The 25,168-nt window shown below is 47.8% G+C and overlaps 2 protein-coding genes across 2 annotated transcripts in view; both read left to right on the top strand.

Moving 5' to 3' along the window:
- Positions 1–253: 253 nt before the first annotated feature.
- On the top strand, positions 254–17,379 carry LOC135812106 (uncharacterized). Its single transcript, XM_065325433.1, has 14 exons — positions 254–635; positions 1,938–2,090; positions 2,781–2,951; positions 3,573–3,701; positions 5,212–5,355; positions 5,926–6,036; positions 6,724–6,804; positions 9,356–9,472; positions 9,972–10,076; positions 10,553–10,651; positions 12,542–12,622; positions 15,030–15,178; positions 15,863–16,013; positions 16,685–17,379. Exons 1-14 carry the CDS (start codon positions 561–563, stop codon positions 16,751–16,753), a joined length of 1,635 nt encoding a protein of 544 aa, XP_065181505.1. The 5' UTR covers positions 254–560; the 3' UTR covers positions 16,754–17,379.
- A 414-nt stretch (positions 17,380–17,793) lies between these two features.
- The window catches only part of LOC135812107 (uncharacterized), a 20,756-nt gene continuing 13,381 nt past the window's right edge, over positions 17,794–25,168 (top strand). The window contains exons 1-4 of the mRNA XM_065325434.1: positions 17,794–18,437; positions 23,769–23,921; positions 24,664–24,834; positions 25,097–25,168. The exon at positions 25,097–25,168 is cut by the window's right edge and continues 66 nt beyond it. Coding sequence (XP_065181506.1) covers positions 18,372–18,437; positions 23,769–23,921; positions 24,664–24,834; positions 25,097–25,168 — 462 coding nt within the window. The 5' untranslated portion in view covers positions 17,794–18,371. The remainder of the gene's footprint in view (positions 18,438–23,768; positions 23,922–24,663; positions 24,835–25,096) is intronic.

Consider the following 25,168-nt stretch of genomic DNA (forward strand, 5'->3'; position numbering starts at 1 on the left):
AAATCCCCGTGGCATCGTCCGGTCTCGTGTTGCCTGCACGCAAGCGACTCGCAAGATCGCTGACATGACGTGACGCTTCGACGGCGAATGCGCGTAGACCTAGCTAGCTAGAGCTAAACCATTGTAAACGCGAAGCGTAGATATCTTATCTACGCGTATTGATCACTCTTCTTTCTTCCTTTTTTTACAAAAGCGTTCTTTTGTTGTGGCGCCAAACTAAAAAAAGTAAAAGAAAAAAGGCCAAAGGCAAAGACAAAAGACGACAGCCTTGATGAACTGTACAAGTACTAGTAGATTGTACTACGAGTAGGCATGGATCGGACTACAACTAAAAAGCAGTTACTTACAAGTAGCGCAGGGCTACCGGTGACCGGTTTGCGGAAAACTAAGTCCATTCACTAGCCTACTCGTACACTGGCTCGGCAGCGACTTGCCAGAAAAAGCGATCGCTCCGGCCATACCTATCGTCGACTCGTAGAGGCTTGCTAGTAGTTGCTAGTACTAGTTTATAGCCCTCGCATACCTACGCCCACGGCGAAGGTTTTGTGTTTGTTCTCGAGATGGCTGAAACACTGTGTAAGCTGGGTCAATCCGCGGTAGAGGAGAAGGATTCACTCCAGATTCCCACTTTACCGGTGAGCCCATGACCTTAAAGTCCTTAGCCTTTAGCGGCTTAGAGAATGTGCTTCCACAAGTCAATAGACCATGATTATGCATTGATATGCTCAGAGTGGCTTCGTGGGGCAAATAATTCAGTACTCCCCCCCCCCCCCCCCACACACACACACACACCTTGAGCATGATCTGTAAAAAGGTGGGTGGACACTTCTCTACGATTATGATAACATTCAAAATAATGCGGTTTGATGCTGTTTAACGTTTCGAAAGCACGTCATTCAGTGGTCTGCCGGGTTCGCAAACGGTCCCCTTATTAGGTAGCCTTTTACAAGCTGATGTGTACATGAAGCGATGCACTGACGTGTCCATGGATTCGCTGAATTCGATGCACTCAAGTGCGAAGCTTCGAATAATGGGTACTGGGTTAAAATTCAAGCAATTTAAATGATTCAAATCCTGACTGTATTGATTGAAAGCGTCTGCTCCGAACGTCGGAGCTCACGCTTCCTGCCCGGACTGTCTTGACACAGTGTACTGTGGGGTGCTGAAGACTGACTGGACGGCCAGCCTCATACAGTCGACTACTGATATAACCGGAACACCATCGTGCAGATGGATATAAGTGTAGCAAGTAGAGTCGACTGTAGCCTTTACGCCGTTCAGATTTGAATTTTCCATGTGCAATACGGAATTCGATAACGAGTCTATGTGCGGTGGAGTCACCTCGTATGATTAATACGCTGTGCCTGGTGAAATTCTAGTCTGTTCGTTCTTGGGCGCTAAGTCCCCACCCCCATCCCACAGCACCGTGTTCCAGAATTCATGCGACACTGAATGGACGTTTCAGTTTTGGGTAGGGGTAGTCCGAACAGTGACAGTGTGCTGCTTCACACCTGCATACTGTAATGTTGCGTATAAAAGCAGGTGCTTACGGCCGTATAAGCCGGGGTTAAAACCATGCTTCTATTCAAATTGTGCTCCCTATTCATAACATGTTTCTACGTCAACATTATCAGTCTGCACTGTGCAGTGCATACTGCCACACATGTACGTGCACATGTACTTTACAGGGAGCGGCTTCTATTCAAACCATGCTTCTGTCTCACGACGTGCTTAAAAAGATCGGCTTCTATTCGAGTCATGTTTCTATACCGGTTATGCTTTTATATGTGACACTACAGTATGCGTGTGTGTGTGTGTGTTTGTGTGTGTGTGTGTGTGTGTGTGTGTGTGTGTGTGTGTGTGTGTGTGTGTGTGTGTGTGTGTGTGTGTGTGTGTGTGTGTGCGTGTATCACGGTGTCTTTTACTTCATCACGCAGAGTGGCTATCGGGAGACGCTGACGGATGGCAACGTGGAAGTTCTCATCTACTACTTGGGCTGCCTGGCACAAGCATCCTACATTGTCAGGGATCGCAAGGCAAAGACGGCGTTCGTGATTGACCCCAGACGTGATGTGGATGTTTACACACAGGTGGGGACTGGGGAGTTCACTGATGATGTGCCTGCTGTGGTCTGATAGTGCTGGCTCTGCTACAATGACTATGTAGCTGGCAGAGTGCTGCCCCCTCCCCCCTCCCCGCACAAAAGCAAACATACACAACATGCCAATTTACTCTATAATCATAACTGCATTGCATGGAGATGGTTGCTGACTCAATGGCAGCTATCCAGTCCAGTCGGTACCGAAACGCACATGCAGCTGTCGCAAAGCATGGCGAGCTGCAGTGGAGTTTTCAGATTCATTCTCGAAAGCATAGAGCTCATGCAGGTAACATTGTGTGTGATTTACATGGAGTGGCAAACCGGTGCTTGTGATATGACTGAGTTTTGCTGCTCCATGCAAAACATCTCACCTAACCTCTATCATTTCAAGGGGTGCGCTTGATCTGGGCAACATGCCCCCACCCCATCCGTGACTTGAAAGGAAATTAATGATTAAGGGTAATCCCGAATCCTGGAGATCTCTCCGGATATTTTCAAACCTGGCCTGGGACGGTTAATGTTGGGGTGGTGATGTACTGCATGGCAGTGTTGAAGTTTAGCGTTTTCAGCGAGTTTTAGCACAGCTTTCTCACTCTTTGAACAGGTATTTTGTATTCCATGTTGCATGTTACATCCGCTATAACATGTTCTCTTTCATGTGTTGATTGTGTTCCTCTAGGAACTTGTCAAGCACCATACACAGCTGAAAGGCGTGTTTCTGACCCACATCCATGCCGATTTCGTCTCCGGTCATGCCGAGCTTGCACATTGCTGTGACGCTGATATCTACATGGGCCCCGGCGTCAAGGATCGAGTGGGGTTCGCCGTTCACGAGGTGGAAGATGGCAAGGTGAGGCTGCTGGTGGTACACGCGTCTTTTGAAAATGGTGGGTAATGCGACAGTTTATGCGAGAGTCTGGACTAGAACCGCATTACTATGGTGCGTTTCAAAAGTATAGACCTCCAGACTTTTGCAAATAGTTCAAATTTGGTTTGAGCTTTTTGAGATATTTCTTCGGAGTATTGATCAGGCAGTTCGCCCAATTTTTCTCATATAGATTTCTAGGCGATTGGATAACAAACGCCCGATTTCGGAAATTTTATGCACCAAGTGATCACAGATTTTATGAGGTATAGATGCTGGCCTAACAGGCTTTTGTTGAACCAGAGGTCTATACTTTTGAGAAGCTTTATAGTCTGCAAGATTGCAAGACTAGCATCCTTGGTCCTGTTCAGTGCACCGGCTTCGCTGACTTGAGTACGGTGGAGCGAGCAGATGGAATAGCATTGGGTCGCTTCTACGTCAGTTGAATGCTGATGATCATTTTAATCACAACGATCCGACACAGGTTTGACGAAGTGAACTTGCCGCTCGCTGTCTGTTCCTGCACTCCGTTAAACTGAAATTCCTCGTATGTCACTGAGTCAACATCTGCTTCTTCTGAACATTTCCGTGATCTTGTCTGTGCAGAGCATCAAGCTTTCTGACCAGTACAGTCTGCAAGGCTTACACACGCCGGGGCACACACCGGAGTCCGCAACGTGGATATTGAACGCCACATGCGTTGCAGGCAAAGTTGGCTCTCCTGTGCCTCTTTATGTAAGCTCTGAGCAATTGAATAGATTTTTTTGGTTGGGGAAAACAAGCTAATACGCACAGCACAGAACCCAAATAGTTTCGACGAGGCCTTTCATACCGTTACTCTAAACAGTTGCCCCGCAAATCTTGCCCTGCTGTTAACCTTCGCCTACACAATGTTTTCTTATTTAAGCCCTGTATGGGCCATGGAACTGTCACAATTAGGTCCACCCTGGGTGGAAACCTCTGAACGAAGACACCTCCACACCCACGGCAGGTTGGTTCAGTGTTCAAGGTCCTGAATCAAGGCTGTGATAACTTCTGCAAGCAAGCCACTTCCCCGCACAGGGCAGAATTGTCTGGTTCCTGGAGGCTTCGCGCTCACTTCTTCATTACCATTGTAGTCATGGTGGTGTGAGTGTATTTCTTGTTTCGAGTAATGCCTGCCGTACTTGCTGGTATTATACTGTCAGATGGCGAGCCAAGGAAAAAAATTGTAACATGGAAAAACGTGGGCACAATTTATGCGATCGAGTCCACCAACTAAACCAGATTTCAAGTCATGCCGTGGAATGTCTCAGTACTCCTTGTCAGTTTTGTGCTAGATTGTGCACGTCTGACTGTTCAAAATCTGGTTTAGTTGATGGACTCGATCGCATAGCTTGTGCCCACAATTTCCATGTTACAATGTAATACTAGCTACAAGCGAGTGTCAATGATCATTTTTACTGTTAGGAGATCCCACTGATAGGCTATGCCTTTGGGAAATCCTTTAAATAATAAATATATATTATATATATTACTCAATCTGCGGACAGAACTGTTTCGTCCTTTGTGGACTCATCAGCGCAGCACAGAGGAAATGAGGCCGAACCTGATAGCAATGGAAATAAAAATTTCCAATCAGGCCCGAACGTACCTTGCCAGAGTGCTCAAACTGACAAGTCAGTGAGCTCTGCATAACGCAAACAGCAAAGGCACTATTATATATATTATATGTTATATTATGTTATATGATATGTGGATTTGGCATTTGCCCCCAGCTCTATTCTATATCATTCATGCCGGAACTACTGCTGCATAGCCCCAAGTCTGAAGACTTGGCAAATTCACGCCTGCACCTGACTCTTGCGCTATGATACGCGTCGCCTATGACACCCCTCGGAATTTCCCACCTTGCTCCCCCTTATGTTCTGGCTGCCCGTTTTGGATCCATCAGTTGCCTGATGATCGTAGAGATACGTGAAACTCGGAGTTGTGACAAAGCTTCCAAACTCTCTCTTGTGTGTGGTATATATTATATTGTTCGCGTCCTGGTGGTGACAGTCAATTTTTTCTTCAGACTTTTCCCGTTTGTGTCTTTCCCTCAAACTGTGTACTTTTCCCATGTTTTGTGACTTGTGGTCCAGTGTACCTGTCTATCCACCTTGCATTCACCAATCCGTCTTTCCACTGGTGTCTTTCTGTTTAGTCTCCCCGCTCATTCGTGACGTCTCTGTCCCTCAACTTGATCTGGCTTGCTCCCTTTCAGGCATTCACAGGTGACACACTGTTCATTGGATCGTGTGGTCGTCCTGATCTTGTTGGTAGTCTGGGTCACACTGCTCAGGAGATGGCTAAACTCATGTACAAATCTCTACATACCAAACTCATGCAGCTGCCGGACAATGTCAAGGTGAGGCCGGTGGATTTTGAAACTAATTAGTAAGATGTGTCCACTAGCTTGTTAGTACAATAAATACTGGTTGATCCGTATATGGTATGCATCGGAATTTGATCATGTTGTGTCCGATAAGATGGTTGTGACATTCGTTATCGGGACACCTGTCTTTCTGGCCGAGAGCGTGTTTTCTGGTTGTTTAATTGCGGGCTTTTAGCTATACTACTCAGTATCTGCTCCAGAGCCGGGTCAGCGACCCGGTGGGGGGGGGGGGGGGGTACTTGAACCAGCTTGGAAAAGAACACCGGGTCACTTGTGCCCCGGTTAGGACTCAATCAGAGAGTCCTAAGACTCCCTGAGGTACATTAGCCGCACTTGAATGTACCCAGGACTGACCCGGTTGCAAGAGTTGTGCCAGATACACACGTGTACCGGGTTGGTTTGAAATCCTCGAGCAGACACTGCTACTGTGTGCCGTTGGTGCCTTCATTGTCGACTTCTTCGCTTCTGTTGCCCTGCCTGCAGACTAAGTGCATGGGATCACATCTGCTTTTGTGTGTGTGTGTGTCCCTTCTTTCATTGTAGGTGCTACCTGCTCACGGTGCTGGTTCTCCGTGTGGGAAGTCACTCAGCGACGCGCTCTGGTCCACCATTGGGGCGGAACGAGAGAAGAACCCAGCTCTGCAGATCAAAGATGTAAGCCGTTTACCTGTTCTTTATCCACTGAAATTCTGCATGCCATTTCATGGCATGGGGTGGCAGTGGTAGCATGGTTATGATTTGCGATAGTATGGAAACGTGATGAAAGTGCCGTTCTATGGACTGCTGGGGCTTGTCCCGTTTTAGGTGCCGGTCTCGGTAGAGTCATTCTTAACTTGAGATACAATTATCCGTTATGGTGTGTCATCACTACTAGGGCTGAAGGGGAGATCCGGGTACCCGTCTGTTTAGCTGCTGATCCGCAAACGAGTACCCGATAGTCATGTAGGATGGTAGAATGGATTCACTACCTTCTCTTCTTCCACCAGGTTTGGGGTTGAATACCGTAAAACATGATGTACCGTATTTCCCCGTTTGTAAGTCGCACTCGATTGTCAGTCGCACCCCCATTTCCGGATCCATGTCATATCGTTTTGATTATATTCACTTCAGTAGCAAGTCATGCTCGATTGTATGTCGCACCCCCTTTGCTGGCCCTGAAGTTAGGCGTAAAAAAAGGTGTGACTTATATTCGGGGAAACACGATACGTGGCCTGCTTTCAGGAGCAAGTCTCGCCATGGGCCATGGCTTTCTAGTGAGGCAGTTTTTGTTCTGGTATTAGTTATCAACCGATCCAGTGAGAGGAGCAAGAGATGTCCCTCTTATTATTGTTCTTTCCACAGGTGGATGGATTTGTGACCTTCCTGACGTTTGGCCAGCCGCACTCCCCTCAGTACTTCTATGACAGCGTGCAAGCCAATCTGGTATGTACATGTACATCAGTGTCTGCTCCAGCGCCGGGTGAGCCGGGTAATCCACCCGGTTGGGCGGCGTTTGGACCCGGTTGCAAATATAGTACCGGGTCACCTGTGACCCGGTTGGTACTTTACACTTTTGAACTTTGAAAGGACTGACTACATGGCTTGTGTCAGATACTTCTTCTTCTTTCGTAATTTTCTAATTCCTGTCCTCTCTTTTCTGAATGCGGCTTATCCATTCGCCTTTATATCATTGGGCATAGTTTCCGTTTATTGTCCGAATTAAATTAAACCAACCAACCAGTTAAAGCATGTGACTCGGCTGGCGAGACAACGCCAGGTGCATGTGTACCCGGCTCCGACCCTGTTGAAATGGTTGCGCCAGGTAGATCTACACGTGTACCCGGCTGTCCTACAATCCTAGAGCAGACACTGGTACATGTACCGGTTTGTACTGGCATTTCCTGGTATGTTCTGGCATGTACTGGCATGTTCTGGCATGTACTGGCATGTTCTGGCATGTACTGGCATGTACTGGTTTGTACTGGCATGTACTGGTTTGTACTGGCATGTGCCGGTACTGCGTACTGAAGTATAATTATGCTGGTACACTCATACCTCGGTTATCCGGACCCCGAAGTTACGGGCACTTCGGTCTACCGGGCACTCTGGGGGCAAGTTTCAGTGGAAATATTACTACTCCTTTGTCACTTTGTGTGGAGAAAGTGACGTCACATGCCATGTTCTGTGCACACTTGTGCACTTTCCCCATCAAGATGTATATGATTCGGAGTTACGGACATTTCAAAGTTACGGGCAGTGCAAGGTCCCGGACTGCCCGGATAAACGAGGTATGAGTGTACATATATGTATTGTATGTACTGTATGTACTCTGTGTACTGACGTGTACTGGTAGGTACTGGTGTGCGCTGGTATATGTAAGCCTTGCCTGACAGTTTGCCTGTACCGATGCAGGACTCTAGCCAGGTCAAAATAGTGTGGGGGGGGGGGGGGTGCGGTGAGGAACACTGTTTTTACATACGTACGGTGCACCCTCCGCCTGGTGAGGTACTGTCATCATCATACCTGACATCTGCTGGTACATGACATGTACATTGTATGCTTTTGACTATAATTATTGTCTATTGGAGTATACTCAGTGTGCAAGTACCCCAGACAAGCTCTATAACACTGGGTAAGGCCCCGGTCACACCGAAACAAGCCACTTTGGGCTTGTTATCGCTGGCGCTCAGCTGGCTTGCGTGGTCCCTGTGACGCGGTCACACCAGACCTTGAGTGCAAAGCTTGAATGGCTTGTTTTTCTTACCCGCCAAATTTTGAATATCTCGTAACACACCAATGTTTGCAAGAAACTGGAAAGCAGAACGTTCGCGATCTAAAACTGTACTTGTTCTAGTGTTCAGTTTTGATGAAGAAGCAAAGGAAGCCCGGATTCTGAATTGCGAAGTCGTGCTCTTTTTATTTGTTCGGTGTGCATGGACGCGATGGTTCGGGTGGTGTTTCCTGATGTTGAGCTTTCTGCCCCGCCGGTTGCCGTTCTTGAACTCAGTTGCAATCCACTCTCTTCATGAATTCGGTCGTGAGTGTGGTGCCTTGTCTTGGCCTCAAACCACAGCTCCAACAATCTACGCAGCAATCTAGAGGCACAGCGGCAGAAATCCATGGTCGTCGGACAAAATCCAAATCAAACTGAATACAGTGTAGTTGGATAGACAGACTCACGGTCAAAACCAAAGGCACAGGGATAGCACGGTTCCACGGACACAAGAAAGAACATCAATATCAGTTCATCATGTCAACTAGCTACATGGTGTGCTCCAAGCGCACTCAAATTATTTTTTGAATTTCGGCTTTCAGCCGCTTGTACAAGCTGTGGCTGAAACAAGCCGAAAAAAACGGCTGAGAGTCAGCCACGGCTGAAAGTCGCTTGTAGGACATTTTCAGCCATTTCCATGGTAATAGTGACGTAAACAAGCGCTTTTTTCGGCTGAACGGCTGAATCGAGCTCGGTGTGACCGCGGCCTTACTGCTGTTGCCTCCCAGGCAGGCTCGTCAGGTCCTATTGTTCAAATATTAAAACATGCTTTTTGTTTTACACCTTGCCCTTACCTTGTTCTGTGCTGAGGACGGGGAAAGAGGAAAGAGGAAAGGGGAGGGGAAATTCGTTGATGGGTATATAACGTTGAGTCATCTCTGCATGATCACTCCTTTTTTTCTCACCCATCTCTTGGGAGAGGCGATGAGCTGTTTCTGGTAGTGAGCAAGCCTGATTACAACTGCATACAAGTAGATATGTCTGCAGGTGCCTTCCGCGCCGGGGTGGCCAAAGGAAGCACACGCCATTGAGAAGTTGCGGGCAGAGGTACTGATCTCTCACTGATGCGGGATTTCTTTGTCAACCCCTGTGTCAGCTACAGTATAGCGACGCGGTGTGTACCTATGAACCAAGCCAGTTAGCCACCAGTTCACGTATCTGAATTATGTGAATACAAGCTGTATATGCATGTGGTTGTGGCTATGTTTCCTGAATGCCCAGAAAGGAGCTGGCACGTTGGCGAGTGATATCTTGAAAGCCAAGTGGGTATCAGCTGCCAGTGCCCTAGAGGAGATCGGAGCCCAGCCCGATGCTGCCATCATTCTTGACACCCGAGATGTAAGTGCAACGAACCCTCCACTGGCGATGCTGGAGGTGACTGTGAATAGTGTGATGTGCCTGTGCAGGTGCATGGTTCGCATGAGCATCATGTATCATCTTGTCTTTGTGAAAGAAACTCGTGTTTCCCGTACACAACGAGGGAGCAAAAGCAGACTGAGCCTGCCTCAGACAGTATGCACTGCTTCGACGTTGACAGATGCATGACCCTCATTTGATCTTTCAAAATGGAGCTAAGTTATGATGTATTAGATAAGCGACGAGGCGACAATAGTTTTAGAATTGCGATAAACAGAACGAGCTGCTCCTTATCACATTTGTTTCTCCTTCCCTGTTCTTTACTGCCTTCGTATCGACTCGTTTTGAACACAATAAAGTCTTTGTGAAATGACTGTTCAGCTCGTTCTGTTTATCGCAATTCTAAATTATTATGAAGGAGTGCAAGCCGCTAGCTTTTGAATTGATTTGTTGCAGTGGTTTCATGTGTCCATGCGTACAGGCGTCACAGTTCGCAGCAGCACACCTGCCCCGCGCCGTGAACGTGCCCAAAGGCGGTGCTGGCGGCACTGTTGTTGAGGCGCACGAAGGCAACTTTGCTATTTGGGTGAGTTGTAGGGCAGTGGTGACTGAGACTTTTCATTCCAGCCTTACAAGATTACTAACGGCATCTGACACTACATGTAGATGCATCAAATGGTGGTGTATCACAAAATATAATCTGTCGAAGAGCGGGTAGAGTAGCTCTTGAACTGAAGAGGAAGAACATATAATGTGGACGTCTTTGCTCCGGAAAGCTGTAGTTCAAAGCCATCATTTGGCCATTCTTTCCGGGTCAAGTTTTTCGAATACATGTACGACCAATTGCTGACGCTTGTGTTTACCTTAATTGTGCGTACTGTGTGCATGCACAGATACAAGATTAAGTTCAGAATTCATTTTGGCAGTGCCAGGTAGAGTAAATGATTGTTAGCCAGGCTTAGTGGTAGTAACATACATACACATGATTCTGATAATCGGCAAAGCTACAGTACTCTCCTTATGCAGCCTTTCCGTTAAATGTGATGTTCCTTTCCTTTACAGGCGGGTACCCTCATACCGAAGGACGACGGCATATTTATCGTCGCAACAGCCGGGGATGAGTACGAGTCGCTGGAGCGCCTGGCAAGAATAGGCTATACGGTACGTGTAAAACGGTCTACCATATCCGAGTACACCTTCTCCTGTGAAGCAGTCTGTTTGTCTGCAGAGTTAGGTCTGGTCTAGTCTTTGCCCCACGTTCTGCAACGTGGATATTGCGTGTGCAATGGTAGGATACGGCATGCGTTCTCCACTGGTCATGGTTTACTGGTCCTATGCATGGATAGATGCTGAAACTAGGTTTCACCTGTGTGTAGTTTTAGCCTGATCTGTGCTTACTCTGACCTGACATACCCCCACGATCAACAGGAAAGTGCGCTGTATTATTAAAGTCAACAAATATTCGGCGCATATTTATTTTCGGCTATCTTCGGCCTGGTCATGTTTGGCCGAAGATTTATTGCGGCCGAAATTTTGTTTTGCATGGTTAAAGGGGAAGTTAAGGCAAAAATTAAAATTTCACCAGTTGTAGTCTTCGGGGTGCTGAGTCGAATGGTCGTGGTCCGAGGAAGCTGAGACGCTCCCTTCCTACTTGAATCCCAATCGAACTCGCGTACTTCCACCGAAACTGGGTGACTGCGCCCTACTAGATGGGGATTTGTATGCAAAATGTCACTAAAAGCGCCATTTCGTTCTTATAAAAGCATGGATGACCGCGATTGGCCCATATGTTGTAGTCTTTTGGACGCTGAGTCGACTGGTTTTGGTCCGAAAAGGCTGCGATGCGGCGTTCCTCCTTTATTCCCAATCGAACATGGTTGAACAAGCGGTCACGTGCTCCTGCGTACACCAGTCACCTGGTCACCGTGCCTGCAGGGTACAACTTACTAGCCTGTTTGACCTTTTTTGGGTGCACTCCTGTCACTCGAGTTGAACTCGAGTTGAACCTTGGTGTGAAAGTTGTCACCTGCTGGCGTGGTGACCAGGTGATTTGGGCACCCAGGACCACGTGACCGCTTCTTCAACCATGTTCGATTGGGAATAAAGGAGGAACGCTGCATCGCAGCCTTTTCGGACCAAAACCAGTCGACTCAGCGTCCAAAAGACTACAACATATGGGCCAATCGCGGTCATCCGTGCTTTTATAAGAACGAAATGGCGCTTTTAGTGACATTTTGCATACAAATCCCCATCTAGTAGGGCGCAGTCACCCAGTTTCGGTGGAAGTGCGCGAGTTCGATTGGGATTCAAGTAGGAAGGGAGCGTCTCAGCTTCCTCGGACCACGACCATTCGACTCAGCACTCCGAAGACTACAACTGGTGAAATTTTAATTTTTGCCTTAACTTCCCCTTTAAGTGTGACAGTGTGTACAGGCAGCAGCAGTACGGGACGAAAATTTGATACGGCCGAAATGGGTTTTAGCCCTGGGAGGCCGAAATTTGAATGGGCCGAAAATTTGTAATCTTACAGTAGTTAGTGTTCAAGGTATTTCGTTTCGTAACGTCTCCAGTATGGATCAATGCTCCGTACTCTGGATAATGTCCGAACCAGTCGTATCAGACGGTTGGTGCTAAATTAGTAGTTCTACTTCGTCTCCTACTCCGCATTCATGATCATTGTTCATGCTTAGAGCACGCACAGTGATCTACGTTCTAAAGTGAGATATTCCTTTAGTAGTTACCTTGGATCCGCAAAGAAAAAAACAGTGCACAGTGATCATGAATGCTACGAGGAGACTCGAAGAACTCTGATTGGAGTTCACCGAGGCTCCTCCAATCTGTATTTCCTCTGTATGTCCACTTTATCCTGTTGCACTGTTGTGCGTGCGTGCATGTGTGTGTCTGTACGTGTGTGTGTGTGTGTGTGTGTGTGTGTGTGTGTATGTGTGTATGTGTACATGTGTGTGTGTGTGTGTGTGTGTGTGTATGTCTGTGTACGTGTGTGCACACGCACATGTGTGTTTGTGTGTGCTATTCCGTTGTATTCTACAGGCTCATGCAGTAATCATAGGAGGACCGCCGGAGTGGCAGGCTGACGGAATTGAGCTCGAAAGTCAGCAGCAAATCTACCCGGTATGGCCAAGCCAATGTTGTTGCACATGTGCTCTCATAATGGCTGCATGCACATACGCGTCTAAACATTCACATGTGTACTGTCTTTTTATAAGTCGAAACTAGAAGTGAAACGATTAGTTTGAATATTCGAGTATTTGTTCGAAAATTTCGAACGAGCGAGTATTCGAAATTCTGCACTCGATCGTTTTTTTGTTTTTGTTTTTACAGTATTGGCATTTTATTTTTCCAAAAAGTTGGTAGTACCGCTCGTCTACTGGTATGCATGCATTATGCATGCCTTTGAGTCAGTATTTTATGACTTGGACGATGCGATCACCACAGCAAGTAACGTTAGTTAGTTATGAGATATAAAAATACTGATGAAAATCATTACTTTACACCAGGGAGTCGTACTCAAACTAGGGAGGTGACACGGCACAGAAAACCGTGTCACAGGGGTTGACTCGCACCCGTGACCCCTCGTTGTTATTTTTGGAATAGTTCAGTCCAGTCCGGTCCGAAAGGTCATACTCGGATCGACTCGCCTTCTGTACTTCACCTCCAGGCGTGCAACGCAAGACCCGCAAAGTACGATTTTTCTGTGGCGAACGATTTTGCCATTGATCAAGTTTTTATTGGAGTGCTCAGGCATACTGCGATTGCTGAGACGTCCCGAGCACGCTTGTTCAGGTTCTCTATTTTTGACGAGCCGGTCCTACAGCCCCTACATTGTATCTAACGACGTAGGAGCTGACAATGTAAGAGGATTTCCCTGGAAATAATGATGATGGTGGTGTGACTGCTGCAGGAAAAATGCTGGCTGTTTATGACAGTATGACTAGATGTACAATGTAGCTCTCTTGTATGGTACTTAACCCCTGCTATAAATGTGTTGTTTAGGAAGACTGGTGTATTGTGCAAGTCATAAAGAAGAAATGGGGCAGATACATGACTTACAATTTTCAAAAACCAGCTTCGTGTTATGTGTAATTTGTGTCAAAATTGTAGTATTTAGACATGACAATATCATTGGCTGTACTTCTCTATTATGGTACATAACCCCTGCTATAAATGTGTTATTTAGGCAGACTGGACCATTGTGCAAGTCATAAAGAAGAAATGGGGCAGATACACGACTTACAATTTTCAAAACCTGGCTTCGTGTTATGTGTAATTTGTGTCAAAATTGTAGTATTTCAACATGACAATATCACTGGCTGTACTTCTCTTATATGGTACTTCCCCTGCTATAAATGTGTTGTTTAGGAAGACTGGTGTATTGACTATTGTGCAAGTCATAAAGAAGAAATGGGGCAGATACACGACTTACAATTTTCAAAAACCAGCTTCGTGTTATGTGCAATTTGGGTCAATTTTTAGTATTCGGATTAACCTAGGATACGACTCTGAACAGTTCTGAACAGTTACCGCAACACTACACGCCGTTTCATAACTGCTGCTGTTGCCATCACTGCTATCAAGTAGTTCGGACATGGCAGGAGCTAAACAAAATGCTGGTAGTCTTTCAAAGAATACTGGCGAGTGATGGGCTGTAACCGAAATGTGCTGCCTCAATAATTTCAAAAACTAGACACCCATTCGGCACGCTTGGAGGTGAAGTACAGAAGGCGAGTCGATCCGAGTATGACCTTTCGGACTGGACTGGACTGAACTATTCCAAAAATAACAACGAGGGGTCACGGGTGCGAGTCAACCCCTGTGACACGGATTTCTGTGCCGTGTCACCTCCCTAGTTTGAGTACGACTCCCTGCTTTACACTCTGTACAAGACGTTGGCGACTTTTGTTCTATGTTCACAGATAATTTCTTTCCGATTGGTCGAGAACTCACAAATCTAGCGCTTTTGAATTTTGATAAAATACTCGAAATAATCGGATACTCGATCGAATATTATGAATGAGTGATCGATTGGGTCAAAATAGATACTCGTTTCACCCCTAGTCGAAACCCATTTTCTGGTCTGAGCCAAATTGTTTCCATACATTCACATCAGTAGAAAGTCACACTCAATTGTAATTCGCAACCCCTTCTTTAGCCTTGGCGTTAAGTGTAAAAAGGTGCGACTTACATTCGGGGAAATACGATACGTTTTGGACAGATTTTTTTGCAATCGCCTGCACTCCTGCGTGTAGTGCCATGTTGAGTCTTTACCAGGGGCGTCGGACACGATGCGGTCACTACGGTATTGACCGTACCACTTTTTTCCCCAGGTACCCCGTGAATCAATAAAATACACTGATCTGGACTGTAAATTTCCAAAATCTTCGGCTCAGCCATCCCTCCCACGAGTAAACTGTACTTCAGATGGCTGACCGTACCACACTAAAAATGATACCTTCCGACGCCCCTGTTTACTTACATATATCCTTCATTGTATCCACTCCACTATCTGCTGCTCTTCCAGAGAGATGAACAGACCATCGGGCAGCTCTGCGACGAGTCCTCGGTTGTGGTGGACGTGAGAACTCCGGATGAGTTTGCGTCCAACCACATGAGCAAGGCAGTGAACTGGCCACTGGCGAAGATTCGCGAACACGCTGACACAGCCGATAGGTAAGAATTTTGCTGTTGTTTTTGGTTAACCATGACAGCCATGAAAAATAGAGAACATAGGGGGGGGGGGGGGTGAGAGCAACCAAGACACGCACGAGCTGAAAGTCCAAGTACCAAGTTGGAAGGTTGTTGGAGTGAAAGTAGAGAAACAAAGTGATTTTTTTGCAGGGCTTCACGGGTAGGGGTCTGGTCGGGTCCAGGTACCGTATATTCCGGAGTATAGTGCGCACCTTTGTATAACGCGCTCCCCCAGTCTTCATTGGGGGTGCGCACTTCAATCTTCATTGAAGTACATGCATTTCATATTCGGAGCATAGTGCGCACCTGCGATTTAGGGCCTAAAATAGCACATCTAAAGTGCGCACTATACTCCGGAAAAAACGGTATTTCTATTTGGGCGGCATGGGTACCCTATCATGTATTTTGACATACAATGTAGTACGCAATGCTGTGATGTGTACAAGTAAAGTCAGCTTCGCATATAACGACACTCGACAGGGCATCAAAAAAGCGTCCTTATTCGCCAAGTGTCGTTATACCCGAAGTCTCATTGTATGTATTAGAGTTGGATGGAACTTTGCTCTGGGCATGGACATTTTGTCCTTACTCACGAATTGTCGTTATATCCGCAGTTGTTATTAGCGAAGTTGACTGTATACTCGTTTCTGTGTTCTCATGTTTCAGGTCGAAGACGCACTATTGTTATTGTGCCAGTGGGTTTCGTTCCACCATCGGCTCATCCGTGCTAAGTCGACTCGGTCTCACGGCAGTCAACGTGCTGGGCGGCTTTGCCGTCATCAGCGTCGACTTTCCACACCACACCAGCACCGGGAAGGTACGGTTTCCTGAGGGCAGTCCGTGTCACGGGCAGAACAGCACGGTGTACAGTTAGAGACCTGCTCAAACCGGACTGCGTGGCGCAGCGGAAACTGTCCTGATATGCCAGGATTCCGCTTGGTGCACGCACCGGCAAAATCAGGTTTTACTGTGGTTGATTTCCAGCCTTGCTTGGCACCATAGAACAGGACATGAATGCAGTGAATGGGATTTTCGGTCTTCGACCACATGCCGGTGAGCTGATCTACTCACCTCCCGCCGCTTTAGGAGCTGCATCTGCGCCTTGATCCTTGAAGGGTGGTGGCGTTCCTACGGATGCGGAAAACTCGGCCTCTATATAGATAAACCGAGTCTCACGCGAACCGTGATTTTTTTGGCACCATAGAACAGGAGATGACTGCTATTAATTTTCCCAGCACGGTGTTTGTTTTTGAATTCGGCACCTGACATGGCACCTCGTAGATGTGTTGGGGCTACAATGTAGGTGTTAGGGCATTGAATACTCCTGTATTTCCTGTCAGTTTTGTGGCTTCGTTTCGTACCCGTTGACTGTTTATGATCTGGCTAAATTTGGTGGACAGTTAGTCATAACACGTAGCATTTTTGTCCTTGCTTTTATCCAAAAGATCAAAATAGTAACTTTCCAACCTTGATTTTGATCTCGTGCAGATTTGTCCTACGATGAAGAAGAATGCCCAGGCAATGAAGCGGCTTTACGAGCAGCCAGACAGCCAATAGTTGCCTAGATGTTGTGACACATTCCCAGTGACTCGTGGCCCGCGGCTTGCATTGCTTATATCGTTTTCTGGACTTGATCTCAGTCTGCCACTATGGTGGATGAAGGCTAGGAAATGTTGATTACGGTGCTGGCAGTTTTTAGCTTATTTATCGGCCTGTCAGTGTACAGGTCAGGACCGACGGGTTACGTTGTGTGCGTTGCTTGTCTTATTGCGAAGTGATCTTGCTGCCGGGCTGTGGCCGCTTGCGGTGCGGGTCGTAGTTGACGCTGTATACGCTGCTTGTTTAGAGCTCTGTGCAATGTTCTTGCTGGTTGTCACAGGCCACTTTATCACGCAGGTTGCCGCGCCCTGGCTTGTGTTGTGTACCGGGCCGGCTGCTGGTTTATCGCTGCATGCTGCTCTCTTGCCGCGCGGTGTCACCGTGTGGCTATTTGCGCAACTGGGCAAGGTCCGCTTGGCTGGCTGATAATAACTTATTGTCCTTGGGACTCAGTGCTATGGGTTTGTATTCATTAATTTTGATATTCAAGTTGCCGCAATATTTTGCTGCCTCATCATCGCCGGATATTTTGCCGCAATATTTTGCAAGGCTGTTCGATATTTTGCTCAGTACCTTTTTGCTCCGCCAATGTGTGGCCAAATTTGTGTCACGTATGGGAATTCTGTGGATCACGTATTGGTAAACGTGAGCAAAATTAATGTGACTGTAACATGATGGCAAAATCAGTCACGTGCACCGTGTGTGTAAACTCTCACAATTTCCAACCAAGATAGCGCGGATATTTTGCTCTATCAATGATTGTCAGCAAATTCTTTTCCAAAATTCTTCGATATTTTGCGTGTTTGTGTTTGTGCGTGCATATGCGTGGTCATGCACAGGCTTGCGGGCTCTGTTCACGCACGATGCATGCGCATCGATATTGCTTGCATGATCTTCGGCTCTGCACTTTGTACAAATCAAAGCTGATCCAAGCTGTCGCAAATGAAGCTTTTGAAGTTCTGCCCAGCGCGCGACATGATCTAGTGATCGGTGATTGTGAAGAAAGAAAAGGAGTCCCGTAGATCCACCCACAGCCGGTGTTGTACGGTCGCGTACTGCTTTGCGCTTGGTTCGTACTTCACTCTTCAAATCAACGACGTGTGGATCATGTTCAGGCGGCTGACTGCTGATGCTCGCATGCAGGTTCTACTGTAGGAGCACACACACACCCAATCATTTCCCCAGTTTGTCACTAAACTAAAGCCTGTCACTACTGAACACTAGACTCCGTCACAGCGAGGATTGTAGAAGACAGTTGCGGGCGACTTTATTCTCAAAAACGTGCTGTGGATTTGACGGCTGCTGCCAAAGAATGCCTCCCCTCCAGATATGAGTTTGAGACAATGAGGATTCTCTCTACGAACGGCCATTGATTGATCGAGTTGCGCAATTACTTCCCGCGACAGCAACTAGCAGCTACAAGAGATCAACAGAGAACTATTCGTTGTAGAGAAACGACTCGCACCCCTGAAAACGGCTGCTGAGAGTTCTACTGGCGACACTTCACAGGGCGATCACGTTGGCCAAAGAGCTCAGCTCTGGAACGCCGCCTGCTCTCCTTCCAGGTCGATCAGAGATGACGGAGTCGCGCGGGGAGCGCCATTCTCCAAGGGGACAATCTCCACAGATCCCCACTCTCCCGGTAAGTTTGAAACTTTTGGAAATGCTGACTGCACCGTACACTTATTTTCAAATGGTGGGTAGGGTGATTGTGTTGAACCACCAGTTACCTACTGCTACTACCAAGAGTATAATAAACTCCCAAGCGTGTGCAACTCTGCCTGCGGATTGTGGGGTCCACGACGGCGAAAACTCACATCACGTGTCTCCAGTATGTTTTCTCCGGTATGTTTCGCACTACGTACAAACGGAGGATGGCATGTGTACGCGCGCGCAATCTGAATATCTGCCGTGGTCATGCTGGCGAGTTGCATACGTGCAGCGGGTTTCTGTCAGAGTGCTTTTTTTTTAATCCGCTGCTCGCTAAAAACGGACTGGAAACGTACCACTGGGACACTACACTACATGATGTGAGTTTTCGCCGTCGGTAAACCCCATAGAAAGGGTATCAGGAGTTGCACACTCATGGGAGCTTATACCCTTGGTACTACAGTAGAACCTGTGACTAGCGACCACCCCTTGGTGCCAGAGAAAGCGGTCTTTAGTGGCAGGTGGTCCTTAGTTAGAGGTTTGCACCGCACAACCATATATGAATGTGAGACCGTCCGTTGTAAGAGAACGGTGCGCACTGCCACACTGCGCACAAACTGAAAACCCTGAATCACTTGATGATGAGATCCATCATCTTCGGCGCAATGGAGAGGCCGAACCACATGCGCCCCATGACGAACCGCTTTCCTTTCCGCACTAGGGTCTGAAAGCGCTGCAGACTTGGGTGAATCTTCACATTAAGGTAGGCCTTGCGCACATCTACTACGTGGCTATCGGTGCTCCGGCGACGCCACTCACGGATCTTCTCCTCACATGCCGGAGAGTCGGTGCCGGGATGGTATACCAGGTGGCTGTTCAGCTGCTGATAGTCCAAGCAGGGCCTAATCGGTGTCGACGCTTTGTGTTCCTGGACCTGAGCCAGGAGCGACAGAACACACGCGGGCTCACCGTGCTTCGCAGTATCATGCGGCACAAGCCAGCCTTCTCGTATCCACAGGTCCACCTCCTCGCAGAACTTCGCTTCTTGTTCAGTCGTTAGGCGACGTCTGGAATACTCTCCCGGCCGGGTCCGATGGAAGATGCTGGGGGCACTCCTCCGAGCCACTTCCATGACACGACCCAACACCCTTGACCTGGGTCGAAGTGTGCCTCACCATCATCGGCTTTCAGCCACACTTCCCGGCCATTCTCGACGACAGTAACATGCATGAGCACCTTACTGCTATTCTCCTCACCCACTGCACCCACTACATCGCTTGGCACATCGGAACACTGGGGACCAAACTTGGCACTCGACAGGCTACGATCTTCACTGTTGTATGTTAACGTGACGCCGCCCAGGCTAGATATCTTCCAGGCCAATCAGCAGATCTGAGCTGACCACCGCAAGGTCATCAATGACCAGAAACTCGGCCTCGGTCTCTGGCAGCTGGACATGGGCGTCTTGGCGAGAAATCGTCATCACCACAGATCCCACCACTGGCAAGGCCTCTCCATCAATGGCAGTAATGGGTTCTTCATGCGGCTCCACTGCCAGTCCTTTGCTGGCCACAACACTGCTGCTTACAAGTGACCTGGTGGAGCAGGAGTCAATGGCAGCAGAGTGCCTGCTGACAGTGTTGGTTGCCACTGCTGACACATTCACGTAGATGCGGGGCAGGTTCACTGGAGATGTTGTCGCCACAGCACCCAGGCACTTCTGACTGTGACTGGACTCAGACTGGAGTGCCATACCCGCACCGGCACTCGCCCCTACACCTTGGCCCTGCTGCAGCTTAGGGCAGTTGCGTTTGAAGTGGCCCACTTCCTGGCAGTGGAAGCACTTCACTCCAGCTCCATTCCGTGACCTGCGCTGCGGGCAGTCGCGCTGCATATGCCCTATCTGCTGGCACTCGAAGCAGTGCACGGAGTGACTCAGACTGTGACGGCGCGAAGTACTACTAGTTAACACCACCGCCACAGTTGCGCCCGCAGGCTTGTCACTCCCGCTGCCCGACCTCATCGGCTGTGATGACTGCTGCGACAAGCACAACGCTCGCGCTTGACGAGCAACTGCGTCGATGGCCAGCCCGTCCGCGTTTGTGGACGAGCTGATTCGGAGCTGGGACGCGAGGTGGCCAGGCATTCCGGTCAGGAACTGCTCCAACAGCATCGGGTCCTTGCCGCCTTCCTGTTCCTTGTGCGTACTCAGGCGAAGCAATCAGCGAGGTAGGCATCCACAGTCTCGTCTTCTTGTTTCGCTCGACGGACAAACTGGCCATACGCCTCCCCAGGCAGAACTGAGAACGACTCCGTCAGCCGCTTTAGAACTTTCTGTTCGTCCCTCATGTCGGCTGAGCTCATCTCTTGCCAGACTGTGAACGCATCGCACAACAGATGCAACGGCAAATGAGCCATACGTTCAGCTACATCGTCTAACTTTTCGAATCTTTGCCACTACCTGAAACTTTCTCCAAAATTCGGTGAAGTTGTCTTCTCGGCCACGAAAAGGACGCAACATAAGGCTGTCTACCTTTGCCATTCTACTTCAACTTCTAGACTACTGGTACTACCCTGATTCCTGTGCGTCCCGGGTTTCGGCACCAGCTGTAAGAGAACGGCGCGCACTACCACACTGCGCACAAACTGAAAACCCTGAACACACGCACAACCACGGCCTATACCAGTCACAACGCAACACTTCCGTTCTTCTGCTAGAATGCAACTGTTTAGTTAGTACAATATAGGTAGGTTATAAAGGTGCTACATACATGGCCACGCACGGATCTACTGAGAGCGCGAGCAGCGAGCCAAGCTCGGAGGCTTGGGCACGGCAACATAGCATGTCCGAACATTATCATGCAAGAGCATAGTTCATGATTGGTTCTAAAACAGACAGCAAGCATATGTTGACCATCCAACGGCTAGGGTGTATTCCTGCTCCAGACAACAAGGCTACCTAGGTTCACCGCAATATAGTTCCAACAAGTAGCAACAGCCAGCACATAATGAATCTGCGTGCCAAGACAAACATGCGGGACTTGCACGTTTCGGAGCCAATCATATGTACAGTAAGATCGGGCGCCGAAGAACACCCAGGCTGGAAAACCGGCAAAATTTAAGAACAGTCCAGGCTAAAATTATCAGATTTAAGAACACTAGATCTACATTGTACGTAGATCTACATTGTACATGTATGGGAGGTGAGTACATGTCATGTACACGTGTAAACAGTAACTGCTACATGTACAGTCATTCCCATTTACGACACCCACTAGTTTAGAAGTACTACATTGCACTACATGTACATGTACATGACAAACGTCATGACGTCACTCGACTCGCCGCGCGCGCGTGTGAATAAGAACGGTCTGGCTAGAATCAAAAATTTAAGAACTTTCCTAGGCTGCGCTCGAGCCCCTGCGTTCTTCGGCGCCCGATCTTACTGTAGAGAGTGCCAGCCGCAAAGCTATAACATCAGCATGCTGACCAACCATGACTTGTCACCGCAAGTGGTGCTAGTAATGAACACAATCATAGGGAGCACGTCCAGCCCCGCTCAGTGTTCATAATTACAGTCGACCTACCCTTATAACGATAACCTCTATAACGATATTACCCTTATAACGATATTTTTCTGCCAAACCAAATCACTCCATTGACTTGTGCATACAATGCCTTACCTCTATAACAATATTGCTATAACGATATTACCCCTATAACGATATAAAATGGGCTGACCAATCGACATATTCCATTTTATAACAATATCTAGCAGGGAATATGTAGTGTCCACTATCCAGGTAGGGCAAGCTTCACTTGATAAGTCGCTGGGACATGACGAAATGCAATGGGGGCACCAGTGGACACCTTGCTGTGCACATAATGTGCATGTATGTCAGTTTTTATGCTATGAAGAGCGTAAAAAATGAACAAAATCCATGTATTATGACGTATGTGTATGAAATGAACCAGTTACCCCTATAACAATATTACCCTTATAACAATATTTCTCGGTCTGACGCAAATATCGTGTTAAGGGTAGGTCGACTGTATAGTCATCTCTAACCGACTAGTCAGAGTACGTGCAGCACAGTAATGTCTATGCCGATCTATCGTCCAGGCTGACTGATGACACCTACTGCTGGCACACATGCACAAGTCAACACTGATACTACTACACCGTGCCTGGCAAAGTGGTCTTTAGTTACAGGTTTTACTGTAGCACTAGGCTGGTTGCTAGTCAGGGTGGTCTTTAGTTACAGGTTTTACTGTAGTACCAGGCTGGTCGCTAGTCACGGTGGTCTTTAGTTACAGGTTTTACTGTAGTACCAGGCTGGTCGCTAGTCACGGTGGTCTTTAGTTACAGGTTTTACTGTAGTACCAGGCTGGTTGCTAGTCAGGGTGGTCTTTAGTTACAGGTTTTACTGTAGTACCAGGCTGGTCGCTAGTCACGGTGGTCTTTAGTTACAGGTTTTACTGTAGTACCAGGCTGGTTGCTAGTCAGGGTGGTCTTTAGTTACAGGTTTTACTGTAGTACCAGGCTGGTCGCTAGTCACGGTGGTCTTTAGTTACAGGTTTTACTGTAGTACCAGGCTGGTCGCTAGTCACGGTGGTCTTTAGTTACAGGTTTTACTGTAGTACCAGGCTGGTCTTTAGTTACAAGTTTTACTGTAGTACCAGGCTGGTCGCTAGTCACGCTGGTCTTTAGTTACAGGTTTTACGGTACATGTAACGTTACACCAAAACAAAAACAAAAAAAACGTCTAGGAGAAGAAGAGGAATATCACTGACCTTTCGCACCGCACGTACGAATACGAAACAAATGCTGATTCGTGGCCTGGGTTCGAGGATTCGTCAGAGGTTCTTGTGAGGTCTAGACTTTTGCGAATGCATGCCTCCTCATTCACCGAGCGCTCCGAATCCGTCAGTCTGCATTTCTTTGCCAGGCAAAGTTTTTTTTTCGGAAGGAAGAAACTCCGATTGCATGTTCCACATGAATGCATTCCCAGTTGTTATGCTTTATTCTAAGCACGTAACCATGGCTTAGCATGCCAAGCTGCACGCTGGATTCGCCATTGCCATGGACATTATTGTGATGACTTGCGAAACTAGAAAAGGGGTGTCAACGAAGCGAGGGCAAGTCGACTCGAACTCTCGTGCTTTGCATGCGATTCGCTGTATATATGCAAAAGGTCCCTATTGCGAGTCATGATGTTCCTGACCTTCACTCAACAGTTTCCTAACAGAAGAAAAAAGTAACGGTACGGGTATTAACTTTGTGGCGTGGGTTGATGCTCTGATTGTATGTATCACCATACAGAGTGGCTATCGGGAAACGCTGACGGATGGCGACGTGGAAGTTCTCATCTACTACTTGGGCTGTCTGGCACAGGCATCCTACATTGTCAGGGATCGCAAGGCAAAGACGGCATTTGTGATTGACCCCAGACGTGATGTGGATGCGTATACGGAGGTGGGTATGATGTCGTTGTGTGGGCGTTGTGAGGTCATCTGAGGATTCCGAGATGAAAATGTCATGGCACAGAGCAACAACATTGATGGTTTCATTGCACTTAGTCAACTGTCAAATACATGATGTCCACCCATTCTCGTATAATTATGGTCACGCGAGGATGGAGCTAAAATTTCTACAGCAGTGAAAGGGAACGTGATGACGCCAAGCCAGGGCTTGGGCTCCGTTGATTGTTGTATCCCTAGTATGGATCTAGAACTCTACTTTTACCCTTCTTTTTCCTTTCTTTGCACCACCTACACCACTATGAACTCCAGTCCCAGATGTATTTTGTAGGAGTATCATTGAGTAGTAAGGTAACCGTGCTACCCGTAATTAGAGCGGGTATTCGGGTAGTAGCTTGCTCCTGAGAACCCAGTCGGGTAGTTGGAGTACAGTGTTTTCGCAACGGTGCATGTAAAAAGCATGGCCACCTGCTTACTGCACACTTTCTATGTAGCGTAAGTGCACACTAAACTGTGCAAACTATGTCATAAATACCCGATAGGGTACCTATGCTACCCGGATAGAAATACCAGAACGCGTTACCCGGCCAAACCCCTACCCATTGCAGCCCTAGCATTTTGACTATTATTTTTCTGTAAGAAGAAAAGAGGACCAAAGAGCTACAAGTTACACTATATTATCCACTAATACCGTCCTTGGCTCTGCACCCGGGTCTAACTATTATTTTTCTCTCCAGGAACTGGCGGCGCATCGGACGAGACTGAAGGGTGTATTTCTGACGCATATACACGCCGACTTTGTGTCCGGCCATGCCGAGCTTGGTCGCCGCGGTGATGCGGATATCTACATGGGGCCAGGCGTCAAGAAGCGGGCCGGGTTCGAGGTGCTGGAGGTGGAAGATGGAAAGGTTAGGAAGCAGGATGTTTGTTGCCCTACGAGTAGCTAATGTGTCTGCACTTTTTTTCTGTGGCATGTCATTTTGAGACACTTGACCAGTTTTTGTCTTCTTTTCATTCGTTGTCGAGCATGAAAGCAATGCAATGTGGACATCACCCTATGCTCTCGATTTTTGCGCGTTCAGGTGGCCAAGGGTTGAATTTAAACTTTCGCTTCTAGTGTATTTGTTACCCCATTGTGCCTGACCGTGCCTGCCTGTCGTGTTCCTGCAGCACATCAAACTGTCTGATCGCTACAGCCTACAGTCCATGCATTCGCCCGGACACACGCCCGAGTCAACCACG

This window comes from Sycon ciliatum, chromosome 3 (genome assembly GCF_964019385.1).
Source record: "Sycon ciliatum chromosome 3, ocSycCili1.1, whole genome shotgun sequence".
Classification (NCBI taxonomy): Eukaryota; Metazoa; Porifera; class Calcarea; order Leucosolenida; family Sycettidae; genus Sycon; species Sycon ciliatum.